This window comes from Agelaius tricolor, unplaced genomic scaffold, assembly GCF_023055355.1.
Source record: "Agelaius tricolor isolate 1412-34295 unplaced genomic scaffold, bAgeTri1.0.p SCAF_14, whole genome shotgun sequence".
Classification (NCBI taxonomy): domain Eukaryota; kingdom Metazoa; phylum Chordata; class Aves; order Passeriformes; family Icteridae; genus Agelaius; species Agelaius tricolor.
The window spans coordinates 16,819,697-16,843,409 of NW_027269274.1; the positions used below are offsets into that span (position 1 = coordinate 16,819,697).

General features: G+C 50.3%; 2 protein-coding genes across 3 annotated transcripts in view; one reads left to right on the forward strand and one right to left on the reverse strand.

Annotated features, from left to right (window-relative positions):
* RBM6 (RNA binding motif protein 6) overlaps positions 1-17,293 on the reverse strand; it is a 57,521-nt gene extending 40,228 nt beyond the window's left edge. The window contains exons 1-5 of one of the 2 annotated variants that reach the window (XM_071439956.1): positions 17,165-17,293; positions 12,807-12,916; positions 9,311-10,649; positions 8,460-8,549; positions 7,396-7,465 (exon numbers count right to left, since the gene is read on the reverse strand). In XM_071439956.1, the coding sequence (XP_071296057.1) occupies positions 7,396-7,465; positions 8,460-8,549; positions 9,311-10,649; positions 12,807-12,850 (1,543 nt within the window). In that variant the 5' untranslated portion in view covers positions 12,851-12,916; positions 17,165-17,293. Of the gene's footprint in view, positions 1-7,395; positions 7,466-8,459; positions 8,550-9,310; positions 10,650-12,806; positions 12,917-17,160 lie in introns of both variants that reach the window. The other variant, XM_071439955.1, reaches the window with a different exon arrangement.
* Positions 17,294-17,367: 74 nt separating this feature from the next.
* On the forward strand, positions 17,368-22,636 carry MON1A (MON1 homolog A, secretory trafficking associated). The gene is made up of 6 exons (XM_071439957.1): positions 17,368-17,561; positions 18,818-18,959; positions 19,188-19,655; positions 19,848-20,613; positions 20,709-20,856; positions 21,314-22,636. The coding sequence occupies exons 2-6, from the start codon at positions 18,833-18,835 to the stop codon at positions 21,452-21,454; spliced, it is 1,650 nt and encodes a 549-aa protein (XP_071296058.1). The 5' UTR covers positions 17,368-17,561; positions 18,818-18,832; the 3' UTR covers positions 21,455-22,636.
* The last annotated feature ends 1,077 nt before the right edge of the window (positions 22,637-23,713 follow it).

Below are 23,713 nucleotides of genomic sequence, written 5' to 3' on the forward strand. Positions count from 1 at the left end.
GCTCCCTCCAGAGACAGCTTGGCAGAGCAGGGTGCAGCTGAGGAAACACTCTGCAGAGTTTCACCCATGCTAGAGAAGAAAGTTCTATTGCTCCTAGGGCAGCTATAGCATAAAGCACAGAGTGACTATGAAGGACTTTTACATCCCTGAAGGAATCTGTGCTATCACACACTGACCTTTGGGGAGCTCAGGTAATGGAGACAGGGATTGTGCACCCTGTTCTCAGAGAATCTGCTATCTGTGATTGAAAAGAAGATCTACCTCATGAGTGGGAGATTTTGGCAATGTGCCCATGACCCCACGCACAAGATTTGCCTGTTTCCTCCAAGGAAAGATACAGATGTAGGTCTGTTATTATTCACTTATACCAGAGTGAATAATACTGGAGAACACAGGGCTTTCTCTGGATCTCTGTGCTATTACACTGGACTACTATTAGGAGACATCATACAGTCATTGCTTCCAGGAAAACAGGAGCTCCTGGACATGCTCAGGAATGGCTGTACCTGTGTTTACTCAGCAGGCACTGCCTTTGCAGTGAGGATGGGCACCAGAGTAGTGCCTTTTGTGCCAGGCAGAGGAAATAAATCTGTCCAACCAGTCTGAAAAGCTGGAGGGCACCCCCGCAGCACGGCAGGGACAGTAGCAATTTATCTATGCTACCACAGAAGCCAAAATCATGAGCTCTCTCAATACCAGCTGGTGGATTCTGAGCATCCATAAATTTGTCAGATCTCTTTACTGCACAGATAAATTGGTCTTCAGAGCTACTAAAGCTGAAGAGCTATACTAGAATAAACAGGACAATCTGCAACAAGCCATATCCCCAATCCCTTTCAAAGGCTGAGCATTTACAAGCCACACCTGCTGCTGGGAAAAGGCCTGTCACTTCCTGCTGTCCCTCTGTGTAAAGAAGTACACTCTTACACACTCATTCATGACAGAGAACAACACTGAAACCACAGGAAATGAAACAGAGCTGTATTCTGACAGATAAAGCACTACAGTCCATTCTCCTTCCTCCATCCTGGAGAACAAGACACAGAAAGGACCTGCCTGAGACAACCTCAAAGGAGGACACCAGCAGCTCCATAAACTACAGGAACTACTACAGTCAGAGCCCCAATGGCTGTCAACCCTTCTTGGCCCAAGGAGGACAGTTTATACACAGCACAAAGGAGAGGAGAGAAAAAACCCCAATGCTAAGATTGTATACACTGTAGTTTTATTAAAGACAAACTATCACATTATGTTTGTACAGAAACCTGGAATCTGAGGAATGTTGGGGCCCTCACTAGACTCCATGAGAAAGGACTGTGAGCTGCATACCTGGGAAGATGTTCCACCCAACAACTTGGTTTTAAAGTGCTGCTAATGTGAACCTGGTCTCCAGGATATACAACTTGGCATCTTAGCACAAAGCAATCAAGGTAATGTCAGTACACTGTGCAAAGCCTTGAAGTTTTGCTCGAGAGATGCAAAAGGAATGAGCACCTTTGTAAAAATGTATTCTGTATGTCAAAAAGGCTGTGGGCATGTTTGATGGATGGATGTGTTTGTTGCCTTTTTGGAATAGGCCTTATAACCCTGAACCAAGGTTGATCACCATCACAAACACTGATTTAGACCAGATTTGTACTTCCTATTTCCCAAGCCACCACATCACACATAAGGCAAGAGGAGCAAGAACCCCTTTTACTTCCAAGAGACAATGCACTAGTGCCCTGAAACCAAGCAAGGCAAGCCAAAAGCCTCCTGCCCACACAGCTGGAAAATTGGCAAGGACTGCTATTGATGACCATGGACTAATTCCAGCTAAGTGTATTTTTTGGTTCTTGGCACACTATTCTAGCTACAAGCTAGAGTCAATTGGTTCAGGCAGATCAGTGCTGAAGATAAGTCCTGGCAGGTGAGCCCTGCAGTCTGCAGAACTCTGCTGATCACTGGGGGATCTGACCACACCTCAAGAGGAAACTCCGTGTGCTACAGGATCTCGTGAGCTCAGGGATGGTCACCTCAGCTCTCAGCAAGTGCCTGAGCTCTGCATGCCTGAGTCATGGCTGATGCTGCAGACTGGGCCACACAACCACCACTGTGCAAAGCACCAAGCACAGCAATAGGAGATTATTCATCCTATGGTGCATCATGGTGCATCGATGGTGAGCCAAGCTGCCCTCTGTATGATTAGCACAACAGGCCAGATGCCCCTCTGCACCACAGCATGTGCTAGAGCCATTCCACAGCAACCCACAGCGTGTGTTTGTACCAAACCCAAGAATCCAAGTCCTTGTGGCACCTCATCTAACTCCAGAGAGTTGGTGCCAAGCCCTCTACATGGGGAAGCCACCAGCTCACCACAAACCCACCCTTCGGAAGGGTTTCCCCCTGGGAACTGCATCACTCCAGAAAGGAAACAAAAAGGTTTCTGCTCAGCACAGTTCCAGAAACACTCCCTCCCCCTGCAAAGGAGCAGCTCACCTCCCCAGTCTACCTAAAGCTGAGAGCTGCAGCACGATGGCACCTGTGGCAGGAGCAGCATCTTGCCAGCATTTCTGGCCTCCAAGAACTACCCTACCCAAACACCACCCACAGCAAGAAAGCTAAAACCCTGTTATATGTGGGCCTGACAAATGCACAGCCAGGTCTGCCTCAAGGGAAAGGTGATCTCACTGCCTTGGAATGCACTCCAGCCATGGAAAATGGAGAACTTATCCCTGCTGAGGAGAAGTGCACCAATTTAAAAAAAAAAAAAAAAAGAGATCTGCACCAATTTTTCCATTATGAGCTGGAAATTTCTGGACTCTTAGATTATGAGTTTTAGCAAAATAGAACACTGAAAAGTACAAATCTAAATTCCAGAGGCTTCCTGATATATTCCTGAAACCAATGATTCACTGTTGTGATATACAAGATACACTGCACTTGGAAGGGGAAAAAAAAAGCAGCACCTTTTAAAGATTTATCTAAGGGGCTTATTAATATTTAACAGGGCACCAATGCGGCAGAGCTTAGAGAGAACAAGCAAGATAATCCAGTTTCTTGTAGGACTTGGCCAAGGCAATTTTAAGTTTAACACAGGGAGGGATAAAGGAAGCAGTTCCAAGCACCACATAAAGGGCTGGTCAGGAGAAATGAAACAGAACATGAATGCTAGGGCAAGAAGGAGGCTGAGCAAGTAGTAAAGTAAATTTAGTGGCAATAATAGTTCCTAAAACAAAAGCTTTTCAAAATGGAGCAGGCAGCTGCCAAAAAGCAGCTCATGTTTCCAGGTGACACTACATTTCTTGGGTGCTCCTTCACCAGAGGAAGAAGCCTGTCCTTTAGCAGGAGTCACCTGTGTCCATGTGGACATTGCTCTGGCCCCAAGCATTACTGCTGTTCTACCTGCTCCAGGCATTCCTTGTTCCACAGCTGCTTTGCTCCTCAGGGGTGCTGCATTGTGCTCCCACATACACACCCAGGGTTCAAAAGTGAGTATTTGCAAGGGTCAAAACAGAGTTAAAACCCCAAATCTCCCAATTTTTGAAGTTCTGCACTAATTTAGAGAGAACATAAAGGGGCTGAGGTAGATCTCACTGCTCCTGCTGACTAGAATCCAGCTCACCTGGTCCCTCCAGGTCCACTTCAGAGCTCCCCTCCTCTCTCTAGTGAGAGAGTCCACTCTCCACCAGGCTCTCCTAGCCCAGCAAAAATTCTTCTCAGTTCCACAGATGGGCTTATGGAGTGAACTAGAAAAGTCTTGTGGGCTGCCAGCCACTTCTCAGGCTCACTTTCCCTGAACAGCTTTCACAGCTGCTGGTACCAACACTAACAGGAATCCTGGTTGGAAAACACATGTTCCAAGCTTGTCCCACTGCATGCTGCATCCAGGAGAACAATTTGAACAGAAGGCTCACTGTGGCTTGTGCTTTCACTTATTACTTTGGACACCACTGCAGTGTCCTTTAAGATAAGCAGCCTTTTAAGATAAGGCTGGCTCCATGTGCTTCCTTCTCCAGGGCACACTCTAGTGACTCAGCCAGAGCTCTGTGCATATCAGACCCTCAGATGAGATCTCAGGCTTATGTCTGACATTAGTCAGGGAAGTAGAAATAAAGCCTGATGAAAATCAGGCAGGAGTTTATAAAATATGATCAAAATCAAAACCAGGGCAAGGTGTGTTCATGTTAGACTCCTCAAAGGTCAAAGGTGTTGGCTTCAAGTTCCTGGCAGTCAGCACTGAGGCAGGAGCATGGACAGTAAAAGGAGGAGGAGAGACCCCATTCCATGAGCAGCCAGTGTTGTCACACACTGCACTAACACCTCCAAGAAGGGGACACCACGGTGTAAAGCCACATGAAAACCCAGAGCCCAGCAAGGAGAGACAAGCACCTTCAGATGGGATAGGGGAGCTCACAACCCCTTCCCAGAGAGCTGCTCACAAGTCATCACCACAGGCATCTACAGGAGCAGTGGGACATCCATGCTCTGCCTCCACACAAGGCTCCAGGACATCCTGCACACCAAAGCAGCTGATAGTCTTTGAGAAGGCTCCACAGTCACCTCAAGGTTTGTTCTTTGCAAAGATTAATTGGACAGACACGACCAAACACACTTGAGAACTCAAGCTGAAAGATTTAATATAGTTATTTCTGCCAAGGCTTATACATCACACTGGAAGAAGCCCTCCTCCCCCCAAAAATGGATTTGGCACTTTCAGTCTGAATGTACAGGCATCAACTCAAAAATCTAACTGATGGAAATTACAAGTTAATGTCTTTTAGGGTAATACTATAAAGTCTGACTTTGACATTTTATCATTGTAAATATCTGCCTCTTTGATTTAAATAGAATTACTATGCCACTTCTTAAGGTCTCTCACTGCCTTGTTTAAAATCTAGCCATCATTTCAGTTTGTGGGCTTCAGAGACAAAATAATCTAAAGAATCAACAGCTTGAATGCATAACAAAATCACACCAGGTATATTAAGAACAGAGTTCCATTCTCAGCACAGCCTTCTGTGAAAATAGACTTTCCTTCGCACATACAGGGTATGTAAAAAAAGGGGCTTTATAAAGAAATTGAGCTGCTTTTTCCAAGAAAAATCAACCATATCTTTTTCCCCAAATCAGAATGAGTCTTGTAAAGATCATACAGTGGAATCATTACACTGAAGCTGCTGAGATAAGCTTTATGATAAGCGTTATCTTTTTGAGAAACTGATCCAAACCTCACTTATTTTGAGTTAATTGCGTGTTATTTGTTACGGCTGTTATTGTTCCCCCCACAGCTGCAGGCATTCTTCTCTCAAACACACTCAACATGCATACTCATGATTAATGTTATTTTTAACATTTCTGGACAGCACTCAAAAATATACAACCCACTCAGACTGGCTTAGCACGTGCTCCTCTGAGCCAGGCTGCCATTGTCCCACCGAGCCGATACAGCAGTGCAGGTGTATCCCAGACATCAGTAATCCAAAAGGTTTGCTTTTAATTCTTATGGATATTTACATACACACCCCATCACAAAAGCATTGTTTAGCCCATGACTGGCCTCTAGTTTCAGAGGTTTAGCTTTTCAGAAGTTAATATTAAATCAATTCCACACACTTCTCTAGGAGGAGCCAATGTGAAAAGCTGGATTAATTTTACTACAGCTTCTAGTTACCCAATTTCTAAAACAAATATTCACAATGCAGGAAGCTTTTATTGCCCTAGACACATCCATCTTGTGCAAGAAGGATCAGAGAGCTGTTTAAATGCAGCCTCAGGACACAATGCAAAACAAAGACTTTGGAGCCTCCACGTAACCTGGAACAAAGCTACGCCGCTTAAATGACTGATGTTGACTGGACAGGGTTAAACAACAGCTTTACACAGCTCATAAAACACGAGCTAATTTTAACTTCATTCTTTGCCTCCCCACAATTGCCAGAAAAACTTTTTAAAAAGCCAACTTTACAGCTGAAGAGACAGCCTGGAACAGAATGCAGCTTTTGGAGAGACAGCAGAAAACTGCAGCCCTCGCATCACATGTGAGCACCCGCAGATACCGGAGCCTCTGCACATAACTTCAGACACTGTGTCTCATCCTGAGCAGCCTTTGAAACAGGGAAGGGGAAGGAAGAAACAGCAGCTCTCTAATGAGGGCAGTAAGTCCTAATAATGTACATGGGAAGAGACTTACAAAGAAATTTCCAGTTCAAATTGATTTATTACTGAAGTGACATGTTTCAGAAGGAAAAAAAACCCAAAACAACTGACAAATCTCATCAGCACAGGCAAGAAAGGAACGTGTTGCAATTATTGTGTTGCAGTCAGTGCTGTGTGGGTGACGACAGCAATACTGAAATATGCTTAGGAAAGAGGAAAGGAAGCAAGAAAGACTAACTGTGCCCCTTAAGCCCTGCTTGTTAGGCCAGATTACATGACAAAGGGATGTTCTTTAGTTCAAAGGTTCCTGAGAAGGTTGTGAAATCTCCTTTGACAGCTTCCAGAAACAAAAATACACAAATACCCCACTGCCCCAGTTTCTCAACACATTGGAAGCCTTTACATAATGTATTGACACCAAGAATTCCAGCTGCTTCATGTACAACTCACACTGAAAATATGAAAAAGCACTGATAAATGTAGAAGCCTCTGCTCTCCTAGGTTTAAAAATAAAATTAAAATAAAATACCAGTTTCCAGGTATTTCCTACTAGTATTATCCACACCAATCCCCAGGACTCACCCTTCCTACCATCGCACATCTTTGCTCCAGTACAACTCTTTCACAAAGCAGCCTTGTAAAATAATTCTTTCTTCAGAATCCTATACACACTGATCAGAAGTACAGCAGAACTTTATTCTTTGAATGAGGAAGAAGATACAAACCCAGTATTTGGATATCTGCTTATAAAACTTACTTTGTCTTTTTATTTAACCTGTCTTCATACCTAAGCAGGGCACCAGTTTCAGGTTACTGAAGGAGAAATGTTAGGATGGAACAGGTTTCCTGAGGACACTATCTGTGCAGCATTTGTTCCACAGTAAGACCACCTCAGAAACAAGATTTAGAACATTCCAAAAGGATTTAGTAATAGTTCAAAAAAAAAAATAGGGAAAAATTAACCTGCTGTCCCATGGCTTTACTCTTGATAGCTATTAGAACAGCCTCAGTGCTCTTCCTGCTGCTCCTACACCTCTCCAGAGGCAGCTGGACACATGCTTTACCTCTGAGGCAGCAGTGAGTATACCCATCAATTTTGAGGCCAAGAGGACAAACTACAAAACTCAGGGCATTTTCATTTAAAAATACCTGCAATTAGGGCATGTAAGACTTTAAGCAAATTGCCTAAGAGGATATTGGTGTAAAAAATACCCTGTTGTCACCTTGAAACTAGAAGCACTGGAAAAGCATTCTCACCTGAGCTGTAATCTTTCAGTCGCAGGTCCTTCACAGGGGTCCCGTCAGGCCCTCGGAAAGCATTGAGGATCTACAGGAAAAACAAGATCCACTTCATCTCCAAAATCAAACCTCCAAACCCAAGGTACTTGCCAATGCACATTTCTGTCTCTCCAAGAGTCCTATTCTTTCTAGGTTAAGGCTGTTACAAACTGACACGCTTTCCAGCAGTACCTGAGAATTAAGTTCCAGCCGTACCTGAGAATTGTTACTGAGTTTTCAGAGTATTTTTGGGTTTTGTTTGAAGAAGTGAGCACCGTTTACACCACAATTCAACTGTTCAAAGGTTTATTACACAGCTTTCAGCCAGACTCAGATCAGATCCTTATATAAGGTCAAAGATGTCCCACTGCCTTTAAGAAAATCAAAGTCCAAGGGCAACTGTTCTGGGTCTTATCATCCTCCGAAGGACAAAGTTCTCCTGTGAGTTCTCCTTTATGGAACCTCAGAAGATGATCACTACAGCTAAGCCTAGCAAAAACTGCTGCGTGTAGGGGTTCTCATGCCTGGAACATTCACCAAATAAACAAAAAACCCCAAAACTGAAGTCCTAATTAATAGGAAATGGAGCTACTCTCACCATGTAGCCTACATCATTTTATGTTTTTCTTACTAAAACCAGCAGGAACAGCAGATATCTTTTCCATCTTTGTAAGATCTCATTTAAGCAATTTCAAGTAACTAAGAACAAACAAGTTCACTTAGACACTACTTGTCTTCTGAGCCCAAAATAGTAGTAACAATATTTGGTATAAATAAAGCAGTGATGAAGTAAGGCATGTTGCAGAGTCTGGAGTCAAGGCTTCTAGCTATCAACACCCCACATGCAACCACAGGAAAACTCATCACTTCCAGAAGCCCCAAAAACCCAGAATAATCAGATAACAGGTAACATTGCAGTGACTTCTAAATCTGGATTTTCCCCTGGGGAAATGACAGACCATCTGATATGCATTAACCAGACTTCAAAGTGGTACTTTGGAAACCCTCAAGAGAAGTTTCTGGATGAGAAACATCCCACTTACATCATCCTTTGTGGCAGTTTCAGGCACTCCTCCGAGTCGAATGAGCTTGCTTGGCTTCACATACTTGGGGCAGGTCCGGTAATCTTGGTCCTTGAGTTCACACAATCAAGATGATTTTACAAATGAGAGATGCTGGCTCACAAGATACACAAGCAGTAGCAAAATAAAGCAGGGGAAAATTCAAAGGCAAATGCCCATAAGCAGCCTGACTCAAAGCTTTAACCCCTGCTGGAGATGCAGGGAGCTCTGGAGGAGCTCTTCACATGCTCACTGAGCTGTATAGGAAGATCTAGCTCCAGGAAAATAAAATGGGCAGATCATATCTCTCTGCTTTCCAGCAGTGGGAGATTCAAATTCAATAGTAGTTATTCAAATTCAATAGAAGTTATTAACTCAGTAGTTACCACTACCTTCAGGTTTCCAAGATAACTCTGAAGGAAAACAAAGTATATCTGAGATAGCAGTACACAGGCCCACCCAAGGCAGTAGCTTCCCTCTGATACTGCTCATAAGCAACATCCAGGGCAAAACAACAAAATACATTTATCTGTAAGCACTTCCCCCAACACCCTCTGTCTGGCCATTTTCAACCTGGGGACTTTCTGAACCAAATCTGGTTCTACATATTTAGCAACTCTCACTTGCTAAACCGCACTTCTCTTGGGAAGTGTTTCTGAGATAGAAATGGTGCCCAAATAATAAATAATCTGGAGCAGAGAATGATCTCAGAGAAGGATGGTGAATTAGAATAGAACTGAAGTGACAGGACATGGATAAGATTCCTTCCCAGCTCCTTCCATTCTTTGGCCAACACGCATTTAACAGAGACATCAATTGACAAAAACACCTACCTGAAGGTTCTTATAGGGCCTAGAATCTTTGCTGGGTTTTCCTTCTGCAAAGGACTTGCCATGTTCATAATCAAACATTTGATGTCCCGGCAGCCGGTGATCCACATCCCGATATTCCATGTTCCGGTAGTCTGTATCTTGCCTCCCAAGGAAATCCAGGTCACCTTCACCCTTTAACCCAAGATCAGAATCGGATCTTTGCTGCTCCCCCCCAGAAAGTTGCTGCTGTTGCTGCTTGTTAGCAAAGGTCTGAGGTTGCTCCTCTTGGTCCTGAAGAGTAGGAAGAGGTCCACGGCTATTCTGGAAATTGTGTGAAGTGTCATCTTCAAGACCCAGTCCCAGGGATTCCTCTTCTCTGGCTGGTGCTTCCGAGTGTTGGAATTCTCCTTTTTGGCTACCAAAGGGACTTCTATCTAGACTAAGTGCAGACTCATCTCTTTTGCTGGTGCTTAAACCAGAGCCCTCTCTTTCTGCTAAAGGTACATTAGATTGGTTGTGTCTGAAATCTACAAGGCTTTGATCCACAGGAGGCATTTCCCTATCTGAAAAGTCCATGGGAGGAGCCACATCTCTGCTCCTAAAATCCTGATCAGATCGGGATCTGTGCCTATTTCTGAAGTCTGATGATGGTGCATTCCTGTTTCTGAAGTCCAGATCAGAGGTGCCCACGCCCCTGAAGTCCAAATCAGGTACATCCCTATTTCTGAAGTCTGAATAGGAATGTTCTCTGCCCCTGTAGTCTAACTCAGACATGTCTCTTGCCCTAAAGTCTGAATGAGGCCCATCTCGACCTCTGAAGTCGAAATCATAAGACCCCCTTCCCCTGAAGTCTGATGGAGTTTCCTCCCTGCCCCTGTAATCCATATTGTGTGCTTCCCTATCCCTGTAGTTCATACGGAAAGTGTCCCTGTTCCTGTAGTCCCCTGAGGGAACATCCCCAGCCCTGAAGTCCATGGGGGGCCCTTCTCTCTCCCGGAAGTCTCCGGAGTACATATCCCTGCCCCTGTACTCAGAAGGAGGCGGCTCCCTACCTCTGAAATCCATCTGAGACTCATCTCTGCCCTGGAAGTCAGATGGTGGGAAATCCCTGCCCCTGAAATCGTGGTGCCCATCCCCACCTCTGAAGTCACTACGTGGTCCATCTCTAGCTCCATAGCTGAAAGAAGGTTCCTCTCTGTTGGCAAACTGAGGATTGAGGAGGCCTGAGAGTGCCTGGATATCAAAAGGAAGTGATTTTCTGCCAGAGAAGTTGCCAGAGTGTCTTTCTTGACCAAGACTATCAAGGGAAGGAGGATATTCCCTGTTCCACCCGGGAGCAAACCTTTCTTCTTGGCTCCCACTGTAGAAATAAAGACAGTATTATTCATAACGTGCTTAAGAGTCTGAAATCTACACAGCAGCACATTCTTCTCTAAACTTTTATAGAGCTGTGTAACAGTCTAAGATCCGCAGAAGATATTGATGTTTGGCAGTTTAAGATGAGGCAGCATACGACAGATGTGAGAAAGTAAACTGGGGTGCTCCCATTTCAGCACAATTTCCAGAAGCACTCAACAGAGAATACCTGCAACATTAATGGGTTAATGATGGTAGCAATCCACATAGTCCTGCACTGCACACAGCTCTGCAGCTGTCTGAGGTGCCAGCAGCTGGTGTGTTGGTTCATTAGCATCACCAGCACACGCCTGTGAGGAGCCCAGGAGCTTAAGCTCTCTGGGCAGTATGGAAACAGCTAAATTAACACATCATCCTGAGGCACATAACAGCAGAGGTTACCAAAAAGGCTTTACTGACATGCTACAAAGACTCATTTATGCTTCCTTGTGCTGCAGTCCAAACTGGCAAATTCTGAAAGCCATCAGTTCACTGAGGGTGCCTCACAGGACTATGCCAACAATCAACATCCAAGATATATATCCCTGTGCTCGTGCCTCAGACTGTCTTACACCAAATTCACAAGACTACAGCTATGAGCTCTCACAGTATCTCCATAAAAACACTCAGGAAGAATTTTCCTCTTAAGGCAGCTGTTCAAAATCCAATGGGGCTTTTTTTTTTTTTTTTTTTTGTGGGCTGGAGCTATCTGATTTTTCACCTAAGCAAGGCTCCAATACTTTACAAGGCTCCAATTTTTTAAAAATCAGAATGATACAGTATCAGCACATTTTAAAATAACACCAAATGCTACCCAAAGCAGTGGACATTTCCTTAGCAACTACAGCAAGTCATGTTGTACTCTGAGTTCACTACAGAATCACTCACCAAGATTAATCAAAGCATACACAGATTTCCTAAGGCACACGGTCCATTTCACCACCATGGAGAATAGCAATTAAAGCTTGGATCAAGGTTAGCATTCCCCACCCAATACATTAAAGAACGATGCCAATAAAATCCACTTAAAAATCATTAGAGCAGCACAATTGATATAATCACAAGACACAATCCCTCCCTCATCAACACTGTTACTACATGTTCTGGAGGATACTGATTTTTATCAGCGTTCTCAACACATTACAGTAGACAATTATTTAAGTATTCTTACAGCAGAAACCTAAGGCATGCCATGAGTAGTTCCTTTATCATGCTAATTTTCAAGGGACTGGGGTGCCCAAATGAGTAAAGGATGAAAGAATGATGCACAACAGAGGAAAATTCTAGATTTTGGTGGCTTCATTTTTATAGCCGGGACTCTCTTGCAAACACAGGTCCCAAGTAACCACCAGAGGAACACAAACTAATAAAAATATTGTGCTGTACAGGTCAGCTGCATATTAATCTTTAGAACAGTTGCAGCGACATTCAAAAATGTCTTATGAAGGAGTATATGGGGATACAGACGTTTTGCAAGTGCATGTAGTGGTAGGACAATGGGGAATTGGCTTAAACTGAAAGAGAGTGGGTTTAGATTGGATACCAGAAGTAACTTCTTCCCTGTCAGGATGGTGAGGTCTTGGCACAGGTTCCCCAGTGAAGGATGCCCCATCTCTGGAAGGGTTCAAGGCCATGTTGGGCAGTCTTGGAGCAGCCTGGGATAGTGGAAGGTGCCCCTGCCCACACCAGGGATTTAGAACAAGATGCTCTTTAAGGTCCCTTCCAATCAAACCATTCTGTGATTTAAACTCTCAATCTTTTAATAAAATTGTGCGTGTAATCAATGTGCCGGTATTTCTGAACTAATTTTCTTCTCTTACAGGCATTAACAGCACATAATACCAAAAGCCATATAGCACATCACATTAGCTCACAACAGCTAAACTAAGTATCACTAGAAAAGGTGGTGTGGAGAACTAGAAATATTAAAAGCAGCTGTTGCTTAAAAACTAAATTAAAAGCTTCACAGAAATGCAAAAACCATCAATTAACTTGTCTGTTCTTTGGCCATCACAACTAGCTCCATAGAGACCTCGTAACTTCTACCAAAACAGTAAACAGTGAGTTCCCAAGGCTTATTGTATTTAAGAACATTCCTGAAACAAAGCATTGAAGTGCTTACCGAAAAGACCCCATTCTGTTGCCTTGTCGATGGTCTCCCCACATTTTGATCTTGTCTGGTAGGTTTCCAGAAATGGTTAATTCACTCTAACAACACACAGACACCACAACCTGTTGAATAAAAAGCATGACAATAAGTCACAAGGTAAAGAACACACATGACATGAGAAAAACACTGCTGGTTAGAAGGGATATGTGTAACATCTGATCAGGATCCACAGATATACAAGACCACACTGAGGCATGAATGAATTGAAGTGTTGCATTTCTTCATGTCCAAATTTGTAAGTGCCAAATAACTCCTGAAATCAAACTGTCAATATGGTGGGCAAACAATTTGATATCTGCCTTGATTAACATAGAGCTTTCCAACATACTGTGCTGTCTGACACTATTCAGGGTGCAGCTAGAAATGTGAGAATGTTGCCATCCATAAACAACAAGGACCGCTGCCGAACAACAGTTTGCAATTAATGTTTAATCCAAACTATTTTTGCCAAAAGCTCTTTGCTGTTCAAGGAAATGATCACCATTCTTGGTCTACCATGGATACTCTGCCCTCAGAAGTATGTAGACAACAGAGGAGGTTTTGCCAATAAATCATGACAGGCACTGTTCTCCAACGCTGCCCTCATCAAGTAGAGTGACGCAAATAACACTTGCCTCAACAGAAATCTAAAATTTCATCCACTTCCTCCCACCAGCAGAGAAGGTGAGGATTTCCTGGCGATAACCAAAGCCAGGACTTGAAATAGGAAGTACTTCCGTCTTTCCAAAAGAAAAAAAAAGGCTGCAGCACAGCATGGAGAAAACTGAGGGAGATGGCAAGCTGCTGGCCTCAAACCTGCTTGGCCAGTCCAGCTGCAGTGGGCCAGGAGGGCTGCCATGCCACCAGACCAAGGCTGGGAGACCTGGTGCTTACACACTGTTCCAAAGCTGAATTATTTACCTCCAGTGGTTGAGGGGACAGAGGACAGCACAGACAGTCACTGCCAGGCCTGGCTGGAGCAGCTCTTGTCAAAGAAAGGCACACAAAGTCCTGTTTGTTCTCCCTTCCAAAGGTCAGCGCTGCCATAGCATAGGCAGGTCAGCAGAGCAGGTTAGAAGTAGACAGACCTTCCACTAGGGAGCAATTCCAGATGCTGCTGCTGGCAGCTGTCTGTGCCAAAGAGCTGAGGGAGCTGCTGTGCCAAGAGAGAGTCCATGCTCTTGCCAGGGTCCACCACCCACCAGGGAAGGCTCAGGTGGGAGCCAGGGACAGCAGGTTCTGGCAGAAAGCAAGCATGCAGAGGATGAGGAAGGCAGCCTGTGCAACCACCACTGATCCATCCACCCCAGTGTCACTCCCAAAGAAACAGGTTCATTCCGTTGGCCACACAGTCTGCTCACATCTTACACGGCTCTTGATAAATAACTGCCCTGGTCCCAAGGATCTCCTCCATCCTTCTAGGAGGAAAAGTTCTCTTTCTAAGAGAATCAAGACCACACCCCCTCCATGGCAAGGGCTGGCAAAGGGAGATGGTTCGTGTTGTCAGCCAGTCCTTTCATCCGAGATCTTTTGCAGCCTGCAGACCTCGCATTTCTTGCTCTTCCCTTCTGGATTTCCCTCCCCCACTCCACTTCTCCTTAAGTCAACAACCTTACCAACGCTTAAAAAAAAAAAAAATAAAATCCCTTGCCAGCTGGAAACTGTTTAGACATAAAATTCAAATTATCAGACAAGGAAAAAAATACCACTGGACAGCTACCAGCCCTGGCACAGGCCTGCTGAGCCATGCAGCAACCTCCGGGAGCGTGAGGTCATGGTTCAATAACACAGGGAGCAACACTGGCTCTGACAGCCCCCACTCAGCCTGATTTGCTCCCCGCCTGCGCCTTTGGCAAAGCACCGGGTGTAAGTTGTGCCAGCTTGTGCTTTTCTGGGTCTGCACCACGGATGACCCTCAGAAGAGAGTTATATTTAACCCAGGTCACTTCAGTGATACGCTTTACCACACAAGCCCACAAACCAAGGTGACAGCAAACTGCAGGACAGGGACAGAAGGGTCTTAGCCCGGCTTCCACTGACACCAAGATCTCCTGAAGGGACACTCTGCTACAACTGCTCCAAAAAAAGCACACCGTGATGAGACATCGTGAGGATTCACCCTTCTGCCACGGGCAGGTATCTGCCAGCTCAGCTGCCACCTCCCAGCTCCCAGGTAAATGCTGGGAGACAGGTCAGCGTGAGGGAGGCTGTTTGCCAAAGACACCCCAGGCCAACGGTGATCATGGCAAAAAGCCACCTGCGTGCTTGGAACTGTGCACCCATTAGTTTTGTCATACTCTGGTCACAACCAAGTATTTGAGGAGATGGAAACAGGCCAGTCACTGGCAGAGCCCAGACCAACAGCTCTCTAGGACAGTAATGAGCAGTTACAATTACCCTGAACATTTGGGAGGCAGATATGCATTGTCTTTCCCTACTCCTATCCCAGCTGGCTCTATCTTCTAGTTGCAAAGCCTCAGCTCCACCAAAGATACAAAGGGCACAACTAAACAAGGAGAAGCTCCTTTGTGGTTCTAGTTCCTCCAATGACTGGTGGCCACACAGCCCTGCCAGGAGAGGCTGGTGGAGCTCCAGATGCTCCCTGGCAATTACACCCAATGACTTCCTCAGGACCGTGCCCCTGCCCTCCCCAGTGCTTCCCCAGACAACCGTGGGGATGTTCCTAACTCCACTTCCCAATCTGCATGTGCCAAGCCTGACAGCAAACTCTTGGAGCTCTTATTCCAATTTATATCCTGCTATGGGAAAATAATGGCTTTGATCATGGGGATTGTGCAGCTGAGCCAGACTAAGCAACTGGTCTTCTTGAGGACTAAATAAAGACATCTGTCAAGGGGCCAGCACAGCCCTCAAGTGTCTCCTCACCAATTTACACCCAACTTCACACCTTTTTCTCAAATATGGGGGAGAGAAGGGTAATTGGTGACAGACTGGGTGCTATTTTCAGAAAAATACTCTGATATTCAGAGCTTTTCTCCAAACAGATTTTGCCAAGACTTGGTATTTATAGAGCATGAGGAAATCAAACACAGAACTACACACGAGAGCAGAGGAAGCAGTTTGCTGGGGAACAACTTTCTCTACTCAGTAAAGTTTTTGTAAGGCTGAAGAAAGGAAAAGGCCTCTGTGAAATCTAAGTACTGCAGGAAGTACAAGAGAAAACTATTCCCCAAAGAACAGAAACTGCAAGTAGCCAAGAAAGGCAGTTACATCCAATGTTAGTTAGAGATCCCTAACTCAGAAAAAATATCAAAAGCAGGTCACTGACACGTGGAAGTGAAGGGAGAGGGAACCATTTTGGCTCTCATAGGTGTCAGGCTGGAGGATTTACATTTAAAAAAAGGGGATGTGCATACTTTTCATCTGTATGATGCTTCTAAAAACATGAATTAGAGACAATTGAGTGAATTCCTAACACACATCCCACCCCATTACTATCCTGACCTTGCTTGTCTCACAAGTGCCTTCCCAACCAGTGGATGTTGGGAAAGACTCTCACACTACCAACACCCTGCCAGGATAGGAAAGTGAATTTCACCTTCAGCAGCACTGCCAAAAGTAACACCACACAGCAGCAGCACCACCAGCCTCTCGAGGTGCCAATTGTTTTTAAAAACAGAGCACGGGAGGTCACTGCCATCACTTCCAGTCGTTCCTGATCACTGCCTTACGTGGCCTCCACCAGACCACATCCTGCCTCCACCTAAGCCTTTACTCACAGCCCAAAATCTCATTTAGCCCATCACTTGGGATTAAATCCACTAATACACAGCTCCCATCAGATCCCTCTGCATCCCAGCACGAATCCAGCCCACTTTGCTGCAGCCCTTTTACAACCTCAAGCATTCCGAGATGGACGCACATGTGACCTGGTGCAAAAACGCCCCAGTCTTGATCAGGGCCTCAGACAACACCACAGAGATAGCCACAAACACCACAGCTGCTTCAGCGATACACACGTGGCAGGCCCCAACACCACCGTGTGGGATACCGTATCCTGACCCAGGGGCCGAGCATCCCAACCCCACAACTCACATCCCACCAGGGCGTGAGATTCTGATGGACACCGAGCCTCACCCCCGCAGCAGGCCGGCCCAGCCCCACTCTGTTCCTGAGCCACGGGTGACCCAAAACAGACACACACACACAACCCCCCCGCCTCATGGACTCCGCAGCCTCCCCTCCTCTACTCCGGGCAAGCCCATCCCGGGAACCCCTCGGGACACTCTTCGACCCTCCCACCCCACTGAGCGAGATCCCCTTTATCCCAGGCGATCCCCTTTATCTCTCAAGAGACCCTCATCACCTACTCCTCCTCTTCCTCCTCCTGCTCCGCCGCTCCCGCCTCGCACAGGCCCCACGGCCGCCACGGCGAGAACCCGGAACTTCCGGCTCCGTCCTCCCCCTGGGGTACCCAGAGGATGCTGGGAATTGTAGTCTCTATCTCCCCGTTCCTGCCGCCCCTTCTCAGCCGTGTCCGTTGGGCTCACGGACTACAACTCCTGTGATCCCTCTTGGAGCGCACCGCCTACAACACCCATGATGCCCCGCGGCGGGTCGCCGCGATGGCGGGGGTGTCGCCGCGGTCGGGGCCGGGACCGGCGGTAGGGCGGGAGGTGACCGCCCGCCGCCGGCTCCGGGCCCTTTTCCGACCCGCCTAGGCTGTGCCCGGGGGGCTGCAGGGCGGCCCCGGGAGGAGCCGCGGAGGTGGGTCCCTGCGCGCTGTCATTAAGGGGGGTCCTGGGCCTGGGTCGTGTTGGGGCTGAGGAGTGGTGACACTTCAGCGCCGGAGGGGGAAGGGTCGTGGTGGGTCCGTGCTGGGCCGGGGGGCTCCTGGGGTGAGTCTCGCCCCCGGGAAGGTCAGCAGGGTAAGGAGGAAAGGTGAGGACGGGGCCCTGATCCACTCCCCGGCACCCTCCGGGGCTGTCACAGGATTTTAGTGGGGTGTCTGGCTCCCCCAGGTACGGAGGGGGTCCCAGAAGGCTCCCCGGCACTCTCCAGGGCTGTCACAGGCTCTTCCAGATGAGGACAGAGCTCTTATCTGTTCCCCAGTACTCTCCAGAGCTGTCACAAGGTTTTGTGGGGTGAGGATTTAGCTCCCCAGGGGACGACGGAGCTCTGACTCCAAAGTCAAAGGACCTTTGAGCCAGTTCCTCAACACCTCCAGAGCTGTCACAGGTTTGGGGGTGGGGGCTGCATGAGCTCCCCCAGGTAAGAACAGGGCCCTGATCCACTCAGGGCTGTCACAGGACTATGTGGGGGCTGGTCTGGCTCCCCCAGGTGCAGCGTTAGTGGGATTGGATTTGGGAACAGGAGGTGTGCCGGGGCACAGAGCAGAGCCCAGGCTCCATGAACTTCCCCAGCAGCCAGGTTCAGAGGCACAGGCTCCTCACCAGCCTGCCTGCCTCCTGTTGCTTTTGCTTGTGCTCACTTTTGGGCTGGTTTTCCCCCAGGGAAGGGAGAAAGGAGCAGGCTGGAGGCATGGCCTCTGCTGGGGAGGGCACCCAGCTCCTGGACTGATGCCAAATGTGCCAACTCACAAGGAGTGTCACCAGCCTCTTCCATGGCAGCCACCTAACCCGGTCCGAGGAGGGTCATAAACCCCTCCCTTTGCAAACACGAGGCCTCTGGGATCTCAGGTGTGGGGACAGGCCCCATCCAGGGCCGTGGCCCTTCCCCCTCGCTGCACAGGGAGCCTGAGCAGCTTTCACAGGGGAAATCGGGGCCAAGCCTGGATGAAAGGTGCCGTGGCCAGGGGCCTGGAAAGAGCTGGGGCTGCGTGAGAGAGGAAATCCTGCTGGATTAGAGCAGCTTTCCTGACATCTCACCAGGGCTCGGAGCTGCCTGCTGAGCCAGCGGGATTGGGCCACGGGTGCTGGCCTGGCCCCGCTGGAGAGCAGAGCAGTTCAGGGCCTGCTTTAAAAGTGAGGGGACACAGGGGTGACACTGTGGATCACATGCAGGTCCTGCCCCGAGGAATGGCTGCAGATGTCCATAAGAAGAAAAGCTGGGAAGTCCCCAATGGGTCCCTGGCGCCAGGAGATGGGCAGCACACAGAGAGGTCCGAGAGCCCCACGCCGGGGCTGGCACAGGGCACGGAGCCAGGTATGGAGCACAGCTCACCAAGGGGGGAAGCAAGGGGGGGAAAGAGCAGTTCCTCATGCGGGCTGGGACCTCCACAGCCCTGTGGGCAGGGGGAGATGGGCCCACTCATCACCAGCAGGACCCACACCCACAGGGTGCTGCGGGATGGGGAGAGGAGGCAGGTCCCCTGTGCATCCTTCCCCCGCATGGGGGACACGTGGATGGATGCTGCACAGCCGCTGTTCCCAGGGGCGGGCCAGGAGGGAGCCATGTTCGTGCACACCCGCTCCTACGAGGACCTGACCAGTCCCGAGGACGGGGCAGCCGCGGCGCGGAGCCCGGAGGAGAGGCGGGGGGAGCCGGCCGAGCAGAGCAGCATGGAGCAGATCAGCAAGGACTTCAGCGAGCTGAGCACGCAGCTCACGGGCATGGCCCTCGACCTGGACGAGGAGATGAGGGCGGGCAAGGAGGGGAAGCTGGAGCCATCCCCACAGACCACCCGGCGCGACTCGGTGCTGTCGGGGAAGGAGGAGGAGGACGTGACCATGGACGCCTGGCGCTCGCACCGGAAGCACGTCTTCGTGCTGAGCGAGGCGGGCAAGCCCGTGTACTCCCGCTATGGCTCTGAGGAGGCCCTGTCCAGCACCATGGGCGTCATGATGGCCCTGGTGTCCTTCCTGGAGGCCGAGAAAAACGCCATCCGGTCCATCCATGCAGGTACCGCCCTGGGGGGGAAGGGGATGGGGGGGGTCACAGCCTGCCCATCTATGTGCCTGCCACCACGGGCCATGTCATCTGTCCCCAGGGACAGACGGGTTGCTGGGGGGAGAGGCTGCAGCCTGGCTGTAGCCCTGGGGAGCCAGGCTCACAGGTCTGCCCCCGGCCCCCCGGGGACTCCCTCCCAAGCAGATGGCTACAAGGTGGTCTTCGTGCGGAGGAGCCCGCTGGTGCTGGTGGCAGTGGCACGCACCCGGCAGTCGGAGCAGGAGATTGCCCACGAGCTGCTCTACATCTACTACCAGATTCTGAGCCTGCTCACCTGGACCCAGCTCAACCACATCTTCCAGCAGAAGCAGAACTATGACCTGCGCCGGCTCCTGGCTGGCTCCGAGCGCATCACCGACAACCTGCTGGACCTCATGGCCCACGACCCCAGCTTCCTGATGGGTGCCGTGCGCTGCCTGCCCCTGGCCGCCAGTGTCCGGGACGCTGTCAGCAGCAGCCTGCAGCAGGCCAAGGCCAAGAGCCTGGTCTTTTCCATTCTGCTGTCTGGGAACCAGCTGGTGTCTCTCGTGAGGAAGAAGGATCAGTTCCTTCACCCCATTGACCTCCATCTGCTCTTCAACCTCATCAGCTCTTCTTCCTCTTTCCGGGAGGGTGAAGCCTGGACTCCCATTTGCCTCCCTAAGTTCAACTCCAGCGGTTTCTTCCACGCCCACATCTCCTACCTGGAGCAGGAGATGGACCTGTGCCTGCTGCTGGTCTCCACTGACCGTGAGGACTTCTTCACCGTGTCTGACTGCAAGCGGCGCTTCCAGGAGCGCCTGCGGCGGCGTGGGGTGCAGCACGCTCTGCACGAGGCCCTGCGCACCCCCTTCTACAGCGTTGCCCAGGTGGGCATCCCTGACCTCCGGCACTTCATCTACAAGTCCAAGAGCTCCGGGCTCTTCACCAGGTGAGGCCCTGGGGAAGCGCTGGGCCAAGGCTGTGGCATGTGGCATGGGCCAAGCCCCTTCTCCAGTGGGTTAATGGGGTGCTGTGTTCCTGCAGCCCCGAGATTGAGGCTCCCTACGTGCAGGAGGAGGAGAAGGAGAGGCTCTTGGGGCTTTACCAGTACCTGCACAGTCGGGCCCACAACTCTTCACGGCCCTTGAAGAACATCTATTTCACAGGCCCCCGTGAGAACCTCCTGGCGTGGGTAAGGCTGTTGCTGGGGTTTGGTGAGCCTGTCTTTTGTGGTCCTGCAGGGTGGGGAAAGGGGGTGGTAACACTGCACAGTACCAGCTTCATGGTCCCCAGGGAGGACCCCAGCATATGTATATGGTCCTTTTGGGGGTGAGCTTGCCCCTGTGTGAGGGAGGAACAGGCAGGGGTAGCAGTGGGAGCTGGTGAATTCCAGCACCAAGGGCTGTGCCATGTCCTGTTGTGAACTCAGTGCTGTAAAGAAAAACCCACTGTGGGGCAAACCCCAGGGTTTGGTTCTCCCACTTCTGAGCAAACCAGATGCCACCCATTTAGGATATCCCACTGCCACTTTGTGTCCCTGCACTGGAGCCCCTCTGCCCACTGCTGGTAGCCCATGGGGGGAAGAAGGAGTGCCAGTCCCAAGTGGGGGCACAGTCCTGGTCCTAGCATGTGTCCTGTCCTTCTCCCAGGTAACCAATGCCTTTGAGCTCTACATATGCTACAGTCCCCTGGGGACCAAGGCCGGCGCCATCAATGCTGTCAACAAGCTCATGAAGTGGATCCGCAAGGAGGAAGACCGACTCTTCATCCTCACGCCCCAGACGTACTGAGGGCATCACCCAGGGCATGGAGGCAGCTGGGAGAGCCCCCGCCGTGCTGGGGAGCCCATTCCCAGGGATTCCTGGGCTGTGTGTCCAGAGGAAAGGGCATGGTGGGACCCCAGAGCACAGGGAAACCCCACCTGCAGGACTGTCCAGCCTGGTTGGTAGAGATGGGGTGCACAGGAAAGGGAAGGGGATGAACAGGACTTTCTCTCAGCTGCAGACAGTGCCCCAGCTGGGGGGCCTGCTCTTCCTCCACAGTCCTCAGCTCCATCCTTTGTTGTGAGGGTCCTGGAGTGGGGCTGCTGGTACCCCAGGTTACTAGAGGTGAGCAGAGCCCCAGGGTCCTGCTCGCTGTGCCTGGCACCTCCCTTCTCTGACATCCTGTGGCTGTGCCAAGGGTGGGGGTCCCCAGGGGAGATGTGGCAGCACTCAGGGGAGCCCTGTGTTGCTGTGCCCACAGATGGTGGGTGACACTGTCCAGGCGAGGAACAGGGCTGGCCTGGGGCACACACTGCTCCTCTCCCTGCCTTGGGGGATCTGGACCCCCCAAGTGCCAGGGAGCCTCTGCAGTCCCAGAGCGGGTTTGCCCCCTTGGCATCTGTATGAACCTGGACCCTTCCCACTGTGGCTGTGAAAAGGATGTCTGTCCCTGAGGATGCTGGCAAGCAGGGTGGGTCAGCAGGGTCCTGCCCACCTCACCAGAGGGACACGGGAGCTCCAGAGAGCCAAGGTGCTGAGGTGTTTGTCAGGCTGCTTGTGGGCTCGTGGTTCTGGCTGTGGGTAATGGATCCTAAAGGGGCACCTCAAGCACATCTCCTTGGAGACCCCTCCCAGTACAGGACCATGGAGCTCCCCAGCCCATGAAGAGTTTTCCCCTTGGCACGGGAGCACCTGTCCCCCAAACCCAGCCCCTGAAGCCAGCTATGCTGAGCTTCCTGCACCTCCCTGGCCACCCCAGGCACTGGTGTGGGGCTGAGCACCTGTGAATGGCCCGACTCCATGTTTTGGATCTGTCTGAATAGTGCTGGAATAGGTGTCTGAGGAGGGGCAGAGCCATCAGGGTGACACCCTGCACAGAGGGAGCTGGGAAGGATCCGGCAGGGCTAGCGCAGGGATCTGCTCCTGTATTTATGCTCCTGCCAGAGTGTAATCGCTTGTCTTTGCTCATAAACATTATCTGGACCCTAAGTTGAGTCTTGTCGCATTCCTGTATGTTCAATGGGGTGGGGGGATGACCAAGCTGGGCAGGAAGTTTGCTCCAAGTTTGGTACGGTGCAGTCCAGCCCCGGGGATCTGCTGGGAGCCAGGAAAGCTGCCTGGGAGTGGTGCAGGGCTGCCGGGGTTGTGCTGGCAGGAGGCGGCGCTGACTGGAGATTGGGAGCGGCAAAATCCCCGGGCTGAGCTGGCCACGGCCAGCTCATGTCGAAACCGAGAGGCGCAGCCGGAGGAAGAAGCTCTTGGGTAAGGCCCGGAGCCAGCAGAACTGCCGGGCCTTGCACAATACGGGGCGGGAGCCTGGGGGACCGGGGCTGGCCAGGCGGCAGGCACAGGGCACTTTCGGCAGGCCAGCCGCTCCTGGGACCAAAGTCCCCAGCACCGTGCTCACCTGGAGGAAAGGTCCACGTGCAAAGCTGGGGTTCACGGGCCTGTCTGAGGGCAGCAGGGCACTTGGAGGGCAAATCCATGCATGGATCAGGATGTAAAGAATCTCCCCACATCCCTACGAACTCTGCAGTCACTCCCAGAGGTGCTGGCACCTCCTGCCACTGCTGGCAACCAGGGAGGAAAGGGACATGAGACATAGAATGGGCACAACAGAAATAACCCTCACAGCTGCCCTGGGAAAGCTGTGGCTCCCCCAGCCCTGCTCTTTTCTCCCAGCTGGAAACTTTGGTGCTGAGCCTGCTGCACCCTCAAGGTCCCCTTTTGGCCTGGAAGCGAGCAGCGAAAGGGGTGCTGCCGCGGGAAGCGGCAATTTCCATTCCATGTGTCGGGGTGTCAGCTGTCCATGTGGCAGCGGGGCTGGGTGCTGCGGCCGAGGGCCACGGGGTACCGGCATGCAGGACCCCACTCATACCCAGGGATGCTGCTGGCAGCCACCTCCCAGCCACGGGGAACCCCCGACGGCCCCCCGGACCTGCAGCGGGCAGCGAGGCGGAGCGCCAGCCCTGCATCCGTGTTCCGATCAGCGGCCCCGACTCAGAGCCGTGCGCCTCTCGGGCACCGTGCCCAGCCGTGCCTGTCTCCCCGGCAGTGCCCAGCGGA